This window comes from Chiloscyllium punctatum, chromosome 2 (assembly GCF_047496795.1).
Source record: "Chiloscyllium punctatum isolate Juve2018m chromosome 2, sChiPun1.3, whole genome shotgun sequence".
Lineage (NCBI taxonomy): Eukaryota > Metazoa > Chordata > Chondrichthyes > Orectolobiformes > Hemiscylliidae > Chiloscyllium > Chiloscyllium punctatum.
The window spans coordinates 125,605,682-125,621,282 of NC_092740.1; the positions used below are offsets into that span (position 1 = coordinate 125,605,682).

The 15,601-nt window shown below is 41.0% G+C and overlaps 1 protein-coding gene across 1 annotated transcript in view; it reads left to right on the top strand.

The window, feature by feature from the left end:
• The window catches only part of smu1a (SMU1 DNA replication regulator and spliceosomal factor a), a 31,469-nt gene extending 15,981 nt beyond the window's left edge, over positions 1-15,488 (top strand). The window contains exons 8-12 of the mRNA XM_072588133.1: positions 1,436-1,563; positions 11,482-11,608; positions 11,949-12,116; positions 14,791-14,943; positions 15,110-15,488. Coding sequence (XP_072444234.1) covers positions 1,436-1,563; positions 11,482-11,608; positions 11,949-12,116; positions 14,791-14,943; positions 15,110-15,208 — 675 coding nt within the window. The 3' untranslated portion in view covers positions 15,209-15,488. The remainder of the gene's footprint in view (positions 1-1,435; positions 1,564-11,481; positions 11,609-11,948; positions 12,117-14,790; positions 14,944-15,109) is intronic.
• Positions 15,489-15,601: the final 113 nt, after the last annotated feature.

The window sequence follows — 15,601 nt, forward strand, 5'->3', positions numbered from 1 at the left end:
TGGTAGTTTCAGGTACAATTACAATATTTAAAAGCCATTTGGATAGGTACATGGATAGGAAAAGTCCAGAGGGATATGGGCCAAACGCAGGCAAATGGGACGAGTTCAGTTTAAGAAACCCAGTTGGTATGGACAAATTGGGCCAAATGACCTGTTTCCATGTCATAAATCTAAGCCCTGGGTCATTGATACCTCCATCAAGGGGAATCTTTGTTCCTATCTACACCATCCTGATTTGGAATATATCGTCGTCGAGAGTGTGGTGCTGGAAAAGCACAGAAGGTCAGGCAGCATCTGAGGAGCAGGAGAATTGACGTTTTGGGCAAGAGTCCTTCATCAGGAATGAGCCTTGTGAGCCAAGGAGGTGGAGAGAAAAATGGGAGGGGTTTGGGGCTGGGGGGAAGGTAGCTGAGAGTGCTCACAAATAGCTCAGTCATAGTTTTGACAAATAATGGCACAGGCTCAAGGGTCCATATACCTACTCCTATTCTTAATTCATATGTTCATATGTTTAAAATGCTAATTTCTAATAGCAATTAAATATTTATTTGATCTATATTACAATGACTCCCTTTCAATTCTTTTCCTGTAAAGAAAGCAAAATGAATCAAAAGATTGAAAGTGCACCGTATTTTGTAATGGTGCTCACGCTTGCTGAGTTTTGTATAACATAGAGCCATAGAGTTGTACAGCATGGAAACGGACCCTTCGGTCCAACCTGTTCATGCTGACCAGATATCCTTAATTAATCTCGTCCCTTTTGCCAGCACTTGAACCATATACCTCTCAACCCTTCCTATCCATGTATCCATCCAGATGCCTTTTAAATGTTGTAATTATGCCAACCTCTATTGCTTCCTCTGGCAGTTCATTCCATACATGCACCAATCTGTGTGAAAACATTGCCCCTTAGGTCCCTTTTAAATCTTGCTCCCCTCTCCCTAAATCTATGCCCTCCAGTTCTGGACGAGGGAAAATACCTTGTCTATTTACCTTATCCATGCCTCTCATGATGTTATAAACCTCTATAAGGTTCCCCCCTCAGCCTCCAACGCTCCAGAGAAAATAGTCCCAGCCTATTCAGCCTTTCCCTATAGCTCAAACCCTCCTACCCTGGCAACATCCTTGTAAATCTTTTCTGAACCCTTCCAGGTTTCACAACGTGCTTCCAATAGGATGAAGACCAGAACTGCACACAATATTCCAAAAGTGGCCAAACCAATATTCTGTACAGCTGCAACATGACCTCCAAACCCCTCAGTAGTGCTGATTTCACTACCCCTAACCTTAGTTCCCTCTCAACGTGGAGGCGGCAGAGTGTGGATCAACAGCACTCACTTCTTTCTAAACAAGAACGGAAAAGATGTTTTTTCAATTACAGGATTTTTGTACTATAAATTTAAAATTGCTAACAGAATTGTTGGTTGCTCCACAGGTATGGAAGATTCAGAGTGGTCAGTGCCTACGCCGATTTGAACGTGCTCACAGTAAGGGGGTTACCTGCCTGAGCTTCTCCAAAGACAGTAGTCAGATTCTCAGTGCCTCCTTTGATCAGACCATTCGGTGAGATGTATTTTAATTTGATAAATTGAGATATTTTTAGTCCTCTCAGATTTTAATCACAAAAGGCAGGGCTAAGATTGATGACCTAGAACAGTGTTTCTCAAACTTTCTTCCCATTGAGACCCCATTTTGATGCTTGCAAGTTGCTGAGAGCATGGACCAGTGAGAACAGAATTGCAGGTAGAGGGTGTTTAGATCTTTAAGACAGGTTAGAAGGTGGACCTCAGAGCAAGGATGGACAAAGTGGGGTTAAAGACCTTTTGAGATCAGCACTATGGGGGGGTAAAGTTATTTTATTCAAATTCTTTTTTTTAAAGAAACACCCTTTCAATTACAGGTGGTTCTCAGATAATGCACATTCCGTGGTGCAGTTTGCTTATAATGTCAGTGAGGAATTAAGGAATGGTATTTTTGAAAATGGTTATCTTTGTTTGCAGTAGTGTGATTCCAGCAGTAATCATTTTGTGCGCTGCATTCTGCGCAAAAAAATTGGATTTTTTTGAAGTCTCTGCGCCATTCTGCACATGTGAAGATGTGAGCTGCCGTGAGAGGTACTACTGTTCAGGGAGCAGCTTTCTGAGAGAGATGCCTTGAGCAGATTCCTGTGAAAGATACACTACTCCTAGATTATCACTTTTTTTTTGAAAACCTGGAGGGGCGTTGTGACAAGAATGTTAGCAAGAAGTGTCCTGGTGATAAAATTGCAGGTGGTGAATGCAACGTAAGGAGCGAATGTTATATAGCTTGCTTAACAGGAATGAGGGAGTCTACCTTACCACCATCATGACCCTTTGTCCCTGCATTAACAATATTTTTCAAATATGCTGTGTTAAATTCATGTTTCTTTTGTTGATAAATCTAATTTATGCCTTCATTCAGGCTGTGCTATACTTTGTGTTAAACCTTTTGGTTGATTTTTGAGCGATCATGAGTGATATTCTTTGCTGGTCTATCCCTAACTCCACTTTTCCCATCTGTCCCATTATTTTTATTAAGTGACATTTCGCTGGAACGCAATTACAGCATTAGATAAGAACTACCTTTTTTCTTAAGCACAGTAATCAGGCCCCTAGATTTGGCCTGTTAGATCTAACTCACTATTTTTCGGACAATGACTGTGTGGAGTTTGCACATTCTCCCCGTGTCTGTGTGGGTTTCCTCCGGGTGCTCCGGTTTTCTCCCACAGTCCAAAGATGTGCAAGTTAGGTGAATTGGCCATGCTAAATTGCCCACAGTGCTATGCATTAGTCAGAGGGAAATGGGTCGGTGTGGACTGGTTGGGCCGAAGGGCCTATTTCCGCATTGTAGAGAATCTAATCTGATCTAATCTTTTAAGATCCAGAGCTCCATAGCAGCTATTACTAGTCCTGAGTTTGCAACCCCAAACTTTCAACTGTCAAACCCTTTGGGGCAGTGACCAATAGTTTGGGAAGCCCCAACTCGTAGAATACAGGGCGTTAATGTTGCAATGCAATACGGATTGGAGATGTATGCTATATGCTATGTCGATTTGAAGGCCATGTTCAAGTTACTGATCTGATAGATGAGAAGCATACACAGGCATGAGTCAGCAGAGATGGAATGCTTTTTGCTTCTTTCTTCCTTCCTTCTCCATGCCCCTGGGAGAAGGGAGAAATCCAATTTTTTAATTTAAATCAGAAAAAACAAGAGTCTTAACCTATCCTTGGGGAGCACCACTTTCAACTTGTCTCAAATCTGAGAAGTGCCTATCAATACAGACACTCTATTTCCTTTTAACCAATTCTAATTCATGTCACCAAGGATTCATCAGTCTCAAACATTCCTAACTTTCTAACCTACCTGCCCTGTGACACTGTATCAAATGCTTACTGAAAGCCCACATATACAACATCCACAGCACTAAGTCATTCACTGCCTGTGCCATCTAGTCAAATAACTTAAGCAAATCTGTCACACCGGACCAGTCCTTGACAAAGCTATATTGACTGTCCAGTATTAACTTGTTTTCCTCTACATGTATATTAACCTTATCCCATATTGTATTCTCCCATCAGTTTAATCAGTTTTCCCACTATTGATTTCAAACTGGCAAGTCTGCAGTTTCATGGGTTATCCTTTGCCCCTTTTGAAACAGCGGTGTCACACTTGCAATCCTCTAGTCGTTTGGGTCTAATCCTGTGTTCAGAGAGGCCTGGAAAACTTCTGTCTGTGGCTCTGCAATTTGACCCCTTACCTCTCAGCAATTTAGGATGCATTCTATCCCATCCCAGCGTGACGACTTCTCTGGAGTGCTGCCAGCCTTTTTAGCACTTCCTTATCAATTGCTATACTACTCAATTATTCAATACTCACATTCTCAAATAGGCCATTGTCACCATTTTCTAATTTGGTAAATACAAGTAAAGTTTTCATTTTTACTTCTGCCAAACTCTTTACTTCAGTGAACAGCTTTGCCTGCTTGTTCCTTATGGGCCCCACCCTGTGCTTCACTGGTTTTATATTCGTATGTTTGAAGAACATTTCACTATTTGTTTTAGTGCAGCCTGCCATCATTTCCTCATACTTCCTTTCAGCTTCCTTATTCCAGCCTTAGCCTCTCTTCCTGATTTCTATTGCTATTAGTATTCTGGAGTGAATCATACGGTTCCTTGCTCTTTCTCCTTTTTCTCATGGGTATGTACTAGCATGCACCTATTCATTTCTTTTGAAATTCTCCCATTTCTCGTCCACTTTTTTTATCCATCAAAGTCAACCTCCTCCAGTTCAATTTTCTGATCGCTAAAATTGCCCTTTTCCAGTCTGTGATCCTAATTGCGGACTGGTTTTTATTTTTCTCCCAAATTAATATTTAAATTTCTTCTCGCTGTTTCTCAACTGCTGCCCCACTCCGACATTCTCCACTTGGTCTGGTTCATTTCCTAGGACCAGATCCAGTGCAGCTGTATCCTGGTAGGGGACAGGGGACATGAGAAGTCATTGGCATGTAGGATCAAGGAAAGCCCTCAAGCTTTCTAGAGGTATATCAGGAATTTAAAAATGACTCGAGAAAGATTAGGGCCAATTACGGATAGTAGTGGAAGTTGTGCATGAAGTCCGAAGAGATAGGGGAAGAGGTAGGGGAAGTGTTCATCAGTATTCACACTAGAAATAGACAATGTTGTCAAGGACAATACAGATATACAGACTATTAAACGAGATGGGATTATGGTTCATAAGGAGGAGGTGTTAGCAATTCTGGAAAATGTGAAAATAGATACACCCCCAGGCCGGATAGGATTTATTTTAGGATTCTCTGGGAAACCAGGGAGGAGATTGCAGAGCCTTTGGCTTTGATCTTTGTCATCATTGTTTACATGAATAGTGCCAGAAGACTGGAGGATAGCAAATGTTGTCCCCTTGTTCAAGAAGGGGAGTAGAACAACCCTGGTAATTATAGACCAGTGAGCCTTACTTCGGTTGTGGGTAAAGTGTTAGAAAAGGTTACAAGAAATAGGATTTATAATCAGCTAGAGAGGAACAACTTGATTAGGGATAGTCAACACGGTTTCGTGAAGGGTAGGTTGGGCCTCACAAACCTTTGTTGAGTTCTTCGAGATGGTGACCAAACAGATGGATGAATTGGGAACATAGCCATTTCTGATCATGCGGCAATGTATCTGGAGGTTAAGGCAAGAGGCAGTGGGACAGGCTTGCAACATTGGCACATGGATCCTTTTCTCCTGAAGGACAGTAAATTTATTGAATACTTTTCGCATGATTATAAAATTTTTTTGTGGTGTTAATTCGGGTATGGCCAGTAACCCATCGGTGCTCTGGGAGACTGCCAAGGCCTGTGCAAGGGGTTTGATTATTTCTTACTCGGCGGCAAGAAGCAGCAGAGGGGAGAGCACCAACGTATGCTTGTGGCCCATTTGAATGCAGCCGAAGCTGCATACTTTGATAGGCCATCTGTGATCAAGTTGGAGCGGATTATTGCCCTCAGGGCTGCTCTGAACTCTGCACTCACTCAGACAGCCAAGAGGGAGATCTCTTTTGGGAAACAAGTTATTCAAGCATGGTGATAAACCGGGTAGATACCTGGCATATCTAGGGCGGCACGGTGGCTGCCTCACTGCTGCCTCACAGCATCAGAGAGCCGGGTTCAATTCCCGCCTCGGGCAAACTCTGTGTGGAGTTTGCACATTCTCCCCGTGTCTGCGTGGGTTTCCTCTGGGATCTCCGTTTCCTCCCACAGTCCAAAGATGTACAGGTTAGGTGAATTGGCCATGCTAAATTGCCTGTAGTGTTAGGTGTAGGGGAACGGGTCTGGGTGGGTGCTCTTCGGCAGGTCAGTGTGGACTTATTGGGCTGAAGGGCCAATTTCCACACTGTAAGTAATCTAATCTAATCATATCTGGCCAGTAAGAATAGTGCCCCCCAATCTATCACGTCCATCAGAGAGTGTGCTGATACTCTTAATTGTGATTCCAAAAAGATTAATGTGACATTTAGGAAATTCTGTTCTGAGTTGTACCAGTTGGAGGGCTGTGAGGACAAGTTGGTGAAGATGGAGTTCTTTTTTAAGAAAGGTGTAACTGTGGAGTAGGCGTCCCTTTTGAATGCCCCTCTGACAATCCAAGGGATACAGGAGGCGGTGACTCAGCTCCAAAGTGCTAAAGCAACTAGTCTAACTGGATTTCCGAGTGAATTTTATCAGGAGTTCATAAACATGTTGGCTGGGCCAATGTTGGACATGTACAATTATTTGTACAGTTAGGACTGCCTCCCATCCTTTCTCATACAGGCTCATATCGCTGTTAAACTTGAATTTTAAAATTCTGTCAAACGCTGGCGTTGAGCTTAGGGAAGGTCTTGCCTCTATTGTAAAGGAGGACCAGATAGGTTTTATTAAAGGTCGCCGGTCCTTCAATAATATTAGAAGAGTGCTGGACATGGTACACATGTGCCAGCAGAGGCCAATTCCGGGCTTGGTAGTCTTCCTAGATGCAGAGAAAGCGTTTGACCGGACAGAGTGGCTGTATCTTTTTTGTCCTGGAACGGTTTCGTCTTGTGTGGGGGATGGGGTCTTCGCCAGGTCTGTGGCAGTATTATATAACAAACCTGAGGCAGCAGTTCTCACTAATAACATACGGTCTGACAATTTTAGTATTGGTAGAGGTAGCTGACAAAGGTGCGCCCTTTCACCGCTGCTGTTTACATTTGTGATTGAGCCGTTGGTAGAGGCTATCTGGAGGGACACCAATATGTTGCTCCGGAGGTGGGATCAGGGGGCCATAAAATCACTCTTTATGCAGGCAATGTTCTTTTTCTAACTAATCCAACAATACCTGTGCCCTGTTTAGTACAAAAGATTAATTTATTTGGCTCTTTCTCAGGGTATAAAATCAGTTTTATGAAGTTGGAGGCCATGTCCATGGGGGAGGGGGCGCGGTCTTGTGGGAGTACCCGATCTTGGGGGTGGAATCAGATTTCCTTTCAGGTGGTCCTTTCCTATATTTAGGCATTTTTATTACTCCAGCTTTTGATCAATTATATAAAGCTAATTTTGTGCAGTTGTTGGAGAAGATCAGTGTTGGGTAGAATGTCTTGGTAGGGTAGAATAGCTCTGATTAAAGTGAATGTTCTTTCTCGTTTATTATATCCCATGTAAATGCTCCCTCTGATGTTACCTCGACAAGTGTTAGAGGCTTAACATCTGGCTTGGTTCTTTCATCGGGTGTTGCAAGTGAGCTCTTACTAAGCTTGTTAACTTGCAGCTTTCACAGGGGATGGGGGGGTGGACTTTGGAGATTTCAAGAAATATCAATTAAGTTCCCTGTTATCCTATGTTAATGATTGGGCTTGCCAGGACTAGAGGTCAATTTAGCTGGACATCGAGGCTTCCCAGGCAAAATGCTCCCTTATTAATTTCTTGTTTCTGGACAAGATGAGGACTGTCCTGGAGCATTGCAGAAACCCAATTGTCCTTAACACGGTTAAACCATGGAGAATGATGTGACAAAACAAGGGCAACTTACGTAGAACTTCCCTTTTCCCATAGTAGGAATGCCAGGATTTCGGCCAGGATCGATGGATTCTGGCTTTAGGTTCTGAGAGTCTAGAGGAGTCTCCTGTTTGGGAGACTTATTTGAAGGCGAGGAAATGATGTGTTTCGATCAGCTGAGCCAGGACTATGAATTGCCCAGTAGGGACCTCTTTCAATATTTTCAGATTTGGGACTTGATACAGAAAAAGACTACATTACTGGTTAATCCCTATAAGTCTGTGGAGAGGTGAGTACATCGGTCCACAGGTACTCTCACAATCAGTACTCACTACCACTTACTAGGAGGTAGTATCTTGAAGGACGTTGAATGGCTGTGCTGTATCTGAACTCAGGAATTGGAGGGGGGGGGTGGGGGTGGGGGTGGGGGTGGAGGTCTCATCAGAAGAACGGGAGGATATTTGGGAGAGCATGAGGAAGATTTCAATTTGTAATAGAGCGTAGGCTATGCAACTGAAGGTTCTCCACAGGGTCTATATTTGGCTCCGGAGAGGCTTGTGAAATTTAAAAAAAGAACCGCTCTAATGTGTCCCAAATATAAAACAGATATTGGCACTCTTACTCATTGCTTGTGGTTATGCAACAAGCTTTGTAGGTATTGGGGGCGTAACAGCGAGTGTTTTGGAAGTGATCTTGAGAACCGAGATCAAGGTGGATCTGGTATTCCTCCTCTTGAGTCTGCCGAATTTGCCATCTTCAGATGTGCATGGGAAGAAACTGTTTAATACTCTTTCATGTTGTGCGAGGAAGAGCATTCTGATGAGCTGGATATCAGAAAATCACCCGGGACTTTTGGGATGGCACATGTTAGTTCTCCCTAGACTTCCTTACAAGAATGGTGCACCAGTAAATGCAACTTTTTTATAGGACATGACGGCCCTTTCTAAACTGTATAGACACAGACTTGTTGTTTATATTGGTTAGGGTCTTGGTGTAGCTGCCAGGACTGTGTCTGGCAGGCCGGGGGCCCCTGAGAGGAAGAATCCCAAATAAATACGGTTATGCCAACTGATGCTCCCGGTGTTGGGGAGCTTTGGTGAGGTTGCACTGAGTGCTAAAACTTAACTTAGCTCAATCTATTGTAATTTAGTTTATTTTGTTTCATTATTTATTGAATTGTAGTGTGGGTATATTTTTTTCTTTAATTTATTTATGAAGTAGAGTAGTAGTTTTTTTATTGTTATTGTTGTTATGCTACAAGATTGTTATATTATTTTATTGTAATTTTATAATTTGTAAAAAGATTCAAAATCTTTTTCAATTAAAAAAATACAAAAGAAATGTGGATGAAGGTGGTAGATGGTGTTTATGTGGATTTCAGTAAGGCATTTGATGAGGTTCCCCACTGTAGGCTATTGCATAAATTACGGAGACGTGGGATTGAGGGTGATTTAGCGAATTGGATCAAAAATTGGCTAGCTGAAAGAGGGTGGTGGTTGATGGGAAATGTTCATCCTGTAGTTCAGTTACTTGTGATGTACCACAAGGATCTGTTTTGGGACCACTGTTTGTCATTCTTATAAATGACCTAGATGAGGGCGTAGAAGGGTGGGTTAGTAAATTTGCAGATGACAGTAAGGTCAGTGGCATTGTGGATTGTGCTGAAGGATGTTGCAGGTTACAGAGGGACATAGACAAGCTGCAGAGCTGGGCTGAGAGGTGGCAAATGGAGTTTAATGTGGAAAAGTGTGAGGTGGTTCACTTTGGAAGGAACAACAGGAATAAAGAGTACTGGGTCAACGGTAAGATTCTTGGCGGTGTAGATGAGCAGAGATATCTTGGTGTGCATGTACATAGATCCCTGAAAATTGCCACCCAGATTGATAGGGTTGTTAAGAAGGAATATGGTGTGTTAGCTTTTGTTGGTAGAGGGATTGCGTTTTGGAGCCATGTGATCATGCTGCAACTATACAAAACTCTGGTGCGGCCGCACTTGGAGTATTGCGTATGGTTCTGGTCACTGCATTATAGGAAAGATGTGGAAGCTTTGGAAAGAGTTCAGAGGAGACTTACTAGGATGTTGCCTAGTATTGCGGGGGACGTCTTATGAAGGAAAGCTGAGGGATTTGAGGCTATTTCGTTAGAGAGAAGAAGGTTGGAAGGTGACTTAATTGAGACGCATAATCAGAAGGTTAGATAGGGTGCACAGTGAGAGCCTTTTTCCTTAGTTGGTGATGGCTAGCATGAGGGGCCATATTAAGTTGAAGGGTGATAGATTTAGGTCAGATGTCAGAGGTAGTTTCTTTACTTGGTGGTAGTAGTAGTAGTAGTAGTAGTAGTAGTAGGTGCGTGGAATGCACTGCCTGCAACAGTAGTAGACTTGCCAACTTTAAGGGTCATTAGATAAATATATGGGTGAGAATGGAATAGCATAGGATAGAAGGCTACAGATTGGTTCCACAGGTTGGCGCAACATCGAGGGCCGAAGGGCCTGGACTGCACTGTAAAGTTCTGCGTGCATTGAAGAAAGTTCTCCCCTTCTGTTCTCCAACCCTCTACCTTTTTCCCAATCTACCCTTGGGTAATTGAAATCACCAGCTAGCCCAACCCAACTTGTCCTGCAAATTGCTGTAATCTGCCTACAAATGTCCTCTTCTACATTCTTTCCATAAAGTCGCTATTCCCTTCCTGTTTCTCACCTCTAACTATATAGATTCTAATTCAGGAACTACATCTTCAAGGGCGAAGATACTGCCTTTAACCAAAACTGCTATACCTCCTCCTTTTTCACCCACCCTGTTTTACTAAAAGCCTTATAACTTGGGATGTTAAATATCTAGTTTTGTTCTGATTTGAGCCACATATCTGTTTGTGCCATTTTGTCATATCCCCCTAGAGCAACTTCTGTTCCAGTTCCCCAATTTACATACATTTTACATACATACTATTTAACCCTGCCCTTACCTCTTCCATGCCCACTGGAAGGAACCATTTGCTTGTTCACTGTCAACACTCAAGTCTTCCCTGGCTTCTTTTTATTTGTTTGTCTTTTTTTCTTTTTTGCCCTCTCTAGTACTTCCAAAACTATGCCCATTAGGGAACTTACCCGCCCCACCCCCCCTCCCCATCTCATAGGTTTCAATCCAACCCCATTGCAGTATTTACCCTCTCAGCTATCTCCAGGTGAAGCTGATCACTTCTGAACATCCAGAAGTGATCCCAAAGCCCCATAAACCCCTAAACCCCTTCTCTTTTACACCATCCCTCAATTTACCTCCTTGATTTATCTTTGCTACAACTTCCACCACTTAGGTATAGCTAGTATCTCTGAGATTGCCATCTTGGAAAGCCTGATTTTCAACTATTTCCTAACTCCTAAAACTGATCCTGCAATTCCTGCGTGCTATCCCTCCCTATGTTATTGGTTCCCACATGAACCACAACCACTGGTTATTCACCCTCCACTTCTAGAAGTTTATCCAGCTATTCTGTTATGTCCTGAACCCTTCTATTTGAGGGAATAGACCATACAGGACTCTCAAACCCAGCTTCAAACTAGACAGTATATCCCTTGAACTATACCTGCTACTACTACTACCTAATCAAGTTACCAGCCTCTTTTCCTAAAGTGGCCTCAATCACCATGGTGCTGTGGTTTTCCCTCTATTCATTCACCTCCAACTCAGTCATATTGCTAACTAAATAGACATCTAAAATTTCATACCAGTCAGACAGCTCCAAGGAGTCCTGGGTTTCCTGGATATTCTGTCTCCTTTCTTTCTGGTGAATGGTCACTCATTCCCCTGCACTCCTAATTGCCTGCCTATCACAATGTGGAGTGACCACTGTCTGCTGCGACTCTTCCAGAAACCTGATGGTCCACATTGAGGAGAGGGTAACTGGACTGATGTCTAAATATAATGTGAATAATTGTATATTTGACCTTTTGGTAGGATTCATGGTCTGAAGTCTGGAAAAACCTTAAAGGAATTTAGAGGTCATACATCATTTGTTAATGAAGTAACATTTACGCAAGATGGACATTACATTTTGAGTGCATCATCGGATGGTAGTGTAAAGGTATGTAAGTAATATCAGTGAGCATGACGCATGTTAGTGAAAAATATGTATGTGTGAAAACCTTTAAAGTCTGGTTAATGTGTGCTATTAGGCCAAAGGTATTATATGCTTCTGGTGTTGGAATTGAGAAGATACAGCTAAAGTTTTCAAGTTGACTCTAAATTATCCATATTCTTTTATTCAAATCGTTGGAATTGTTTATCGTAAAATTTGTGTGATCTATGTGGCTGACACAAAAAGGAGCACCATAAATGTTCAATAGTATGTTTCCACATGCTGAATCAATAAAAGGCTGATCTCTTTTGAGTCGAGTGAAATATTTTTATCACCTCACTTGCAGATCTGGAACGTGAAAACAACAGAGTGTGCAAATACCTTCAAGTCATTGGGCAGCTCCGCTGGTACTGATATCACAGTTAACAGCGTGCACCTGCTGCCAAAGAATCCTGAACATTTTGTAGTGTGTAATCGGTCAAATACAGTAGTCATCATGAATATGCAGGGACAGGTAAGGCAACATACTAGATCAATGTAGTGATTTGTTTTCAATGAAATAAGTATCGTGTTTCACTTTCCTCAGTCCTATGAAGGAAGCTGACATAACCTTAATAGTTATTACTTCAATTCAAGTTGAAGCATTTAAGATTTTTCATGGGATGATGGGTTGCTTTTTAAGAAATGGGTATTATTGGATATTCATTTATTATTAGACACATAAGTTATCACTTTTGGAGGCTGAAAATCATCTTAATTTTCAATTATTCAGAAAATTTTTTGATGTGCAAAAGTGTAAGAAATTAAAGCATGTTTGAGTTTTCATTTAAATCTCAATTTTTATTTTTTCTGCTGGTCCTTTCCTTGGATTTGATTTCTCATATTAGTGAGCATGATACATGTTAGTCAAAAGTATGTAAGTGTGAAAATCTTTAAAGTCTGGTTAATGTTTTCAAAACCTGGTATTCAAATGGTTCTGCTAACCTGTTTGTATAAACTAGTTTTGTGTAAGAAAGAAAATAATCGCTTTGTCATGAGGTCCTCTTTTAAGCCTTGAGGAACGATGCTTGAATGGGAGAAAAGTGATGAAGTAGTGGAAGCATTGTGGTTAATATGGCATGTTTAGAAAAAAGGTGCGTGCCAATTGACAAATTACTTTACAAAGCTAAATTTTTATATATATATTATATATAAGTAAATTCGTGAGAAACCTTTTTGTCCAGAGTATTTTAACACTGGATGACAATTACGAGGTTTAATTGAGGCAAATAGTGTAGCTGCATTTAGAGGAACCTAATGAAGTAGAGGGGAGGAAGGATTAGAAAATATATAGTGATTGAAGAGGGGTTGGGATAAACCAAATGGGCCACATTTGTTTCAAGTCATGGGCGTTCTATGAAATGATCTAAGTGGAAAGGCATGAAATCAGCTGGTATTGTTTTAAAATTACTATGAAAATTTAGGTTTTAATAGTTGTCATTACTTATTTTAAAGGTAATATTTGATTTGATGTAATGATTCTTTAATCAAAAGGATGAGGCATTACATTCTCATGGAAAGACTGGAAAGGTTCTCCTTTAAAGCAGAGAAAGCAAAGAGATTTGATGGAGATCTTTAAAATCATGAGAGCTTTTTAGAGAGAAGAAATAAGGAAACAACTATTTCTAATGTCTGAAATATCATTAACTAGAGAGCATGTATTTAATTTGATTGGCAAAAGAACCAACGAGTGGTTGGATTCTGAAATTACTACCTGATAATAGTGGAAACATGTTCAATAGTAGCTTTCAAAGGGGAACTTCATAAATACTTGGGGGTGGGGGGAAGGCAGAAAAGTACAGGAATATGATTTAAGAGCAATGGAGTGGAATTAGAACTATCTTGTGGATCTTGGAAAGATTCAGTAGTCTCAATGGACTGAATGAAGAGTCTGATTCCTCATTCCTGATGAAGGACTTTTGCCCGAAACATCAATTTTCCTGCTCGGGTGCTGCCTGACCTGCTGTGCTTTTCCAGCACCACACTCTCAACTCTAATCTCCAGCATCTGCAGTCCTCACTTTCACCTCAATAGACTGAATGGCCACCTGTTAATATTGTATGACTATAAAAATTATACAAAACTCAGAATAATTATAAATGGTGAGGACGACAATGTAGAACTCAAAGGGGACAAACAACTTGGTGGAGTGGGCAAAAAAGATGGAAGATGAAATCAATACAGAGAAATATGATGTGATGGATTTTGGGAGGAAGAATGTTGAAAGACAATATAAAATCAGGGGTACAATTCTGAAGGAGATGCAGGACCAGAAGGATGTGTGTTTCTTTGTGTACAAATATTGAAGGTAGCAGGACAGGTGGGCAGAGCAGTTAATAGGTATACGGTGTTTGGCTTTAGTAATACAGGTGTCAAGTACAAGGTCAGAGGTGATATTAAACTTGTTCAAGACACATTTGGACCTCAGCTAGAATATTGTGTATGCCTTTCTGGCTGCCACATTATAGGAAGGATGTGACTTCATTGCAATGAGTGCAGAGACAAGAATAGTTCCAATGATGAGGAACTTTATGAGGAAAGATCAAATAAGTTGGAACAATTGTCTTTGGAGAGAAGGAAGCTAAGAGGGGATCTGATAGAGGTTTTGATAATTGAGCAGGCTGCCTAGAGTAGAAAGAAAAAAGTTGTTCCTGCACATAAACAATACGAGAGGACATAGCTTTAGTGATTTGCAAAAGGAGCAAATGTGCTGTGTGCAAAACGATTTTCAGAGGGCGAGTAATCATGCAATGGAATGTAGAATCAAAGAATCCCCACATTGCAGAAAGGCTAGGCCCATTGAGTCTGCATTGACCCTCAACAGCATCACATCCAGATACATCCCCCACCCTATTCCTCTAACCCTGTAAATACCATGACTAACCTACCTACCCTGCACATGCACTACCTGGAAGTGTGGTGGAGATATTCACAAGGGCATTAGATTATTATTTGTATGGAAATTATGTGCAAGGATATGGTTGGGGGGTGAGGTTGGCAGGAGATTGGCACAAAATAATGCTTGTTTGAAGAGCTCATTTAGACGTGGTGGCCAAATGGCCTCCTTTTACACTGCAGCTCTTCTGTGATTCAGCTTTCAAATAAAACCTCTTATTTGGTCCACAACTATAATCCATTTTGTGTTACAGATTGTGAGAAGCTTTAGCTCTGGTAAAAGAGAGGGAGGTGACTTTGTGTGCTGCTGTCTGTCTCCACGCGGTGAATGGATCTATTGTGTTGGTGAAGACTTTGTGTTGTACTGTTTCAGTACAGTGACTGGAAAGCTGGAAAGAACATTGACGGTAAGAGAAATAATGGTGTATATTTTTATAAATTCCAAGTGCTATTGAGTTGCATTGTGCTGATTATTGATAGCAACAACTTAATGAGGGGTGTTTTATGAACAGTTTCTAAACTTTTTATTTTGATTTATATTAGGGTACATTTACCATCTGTTTAATTTTACAGGTTCATGAAAAAGATGTTATTGGAATTGCTCATCATCCACATCAGAACTTGATTGGTACCTACAGTGAAGATGGTCTCCTTAAACTCTGGAAACCTTAAAGGAATAGTTTGTTTTTAAACCTTTATCTACTGCCACCTATAACTCAGAGCTTTCTCTAGAATATCCTGTTTCAATACAATTTTAAAGCTCTCACATTCCCCCATTACAAGTGTATAATGTTTGACATAGATTGATATGCTGAATTTCATTTTAAGGCATGTAATTAATGCACCTAGTAACTGTATTTGCAGTGTCTTTAGGATGTTTTTGTTGGAGCCGAGATCATCGTGGAATTTAACAGTAAGGAATTTTAAAATAAATACAACATTTTGAAGGTGACCAGACTCATTTAAATGCAGTGATTTATTTTATTTTTCATGAAGATTTTGCTAATTGTTAGAATTTTTATGCAGCAACCTTTGAACTTAACAGAATTCAACTTATTAACCTCC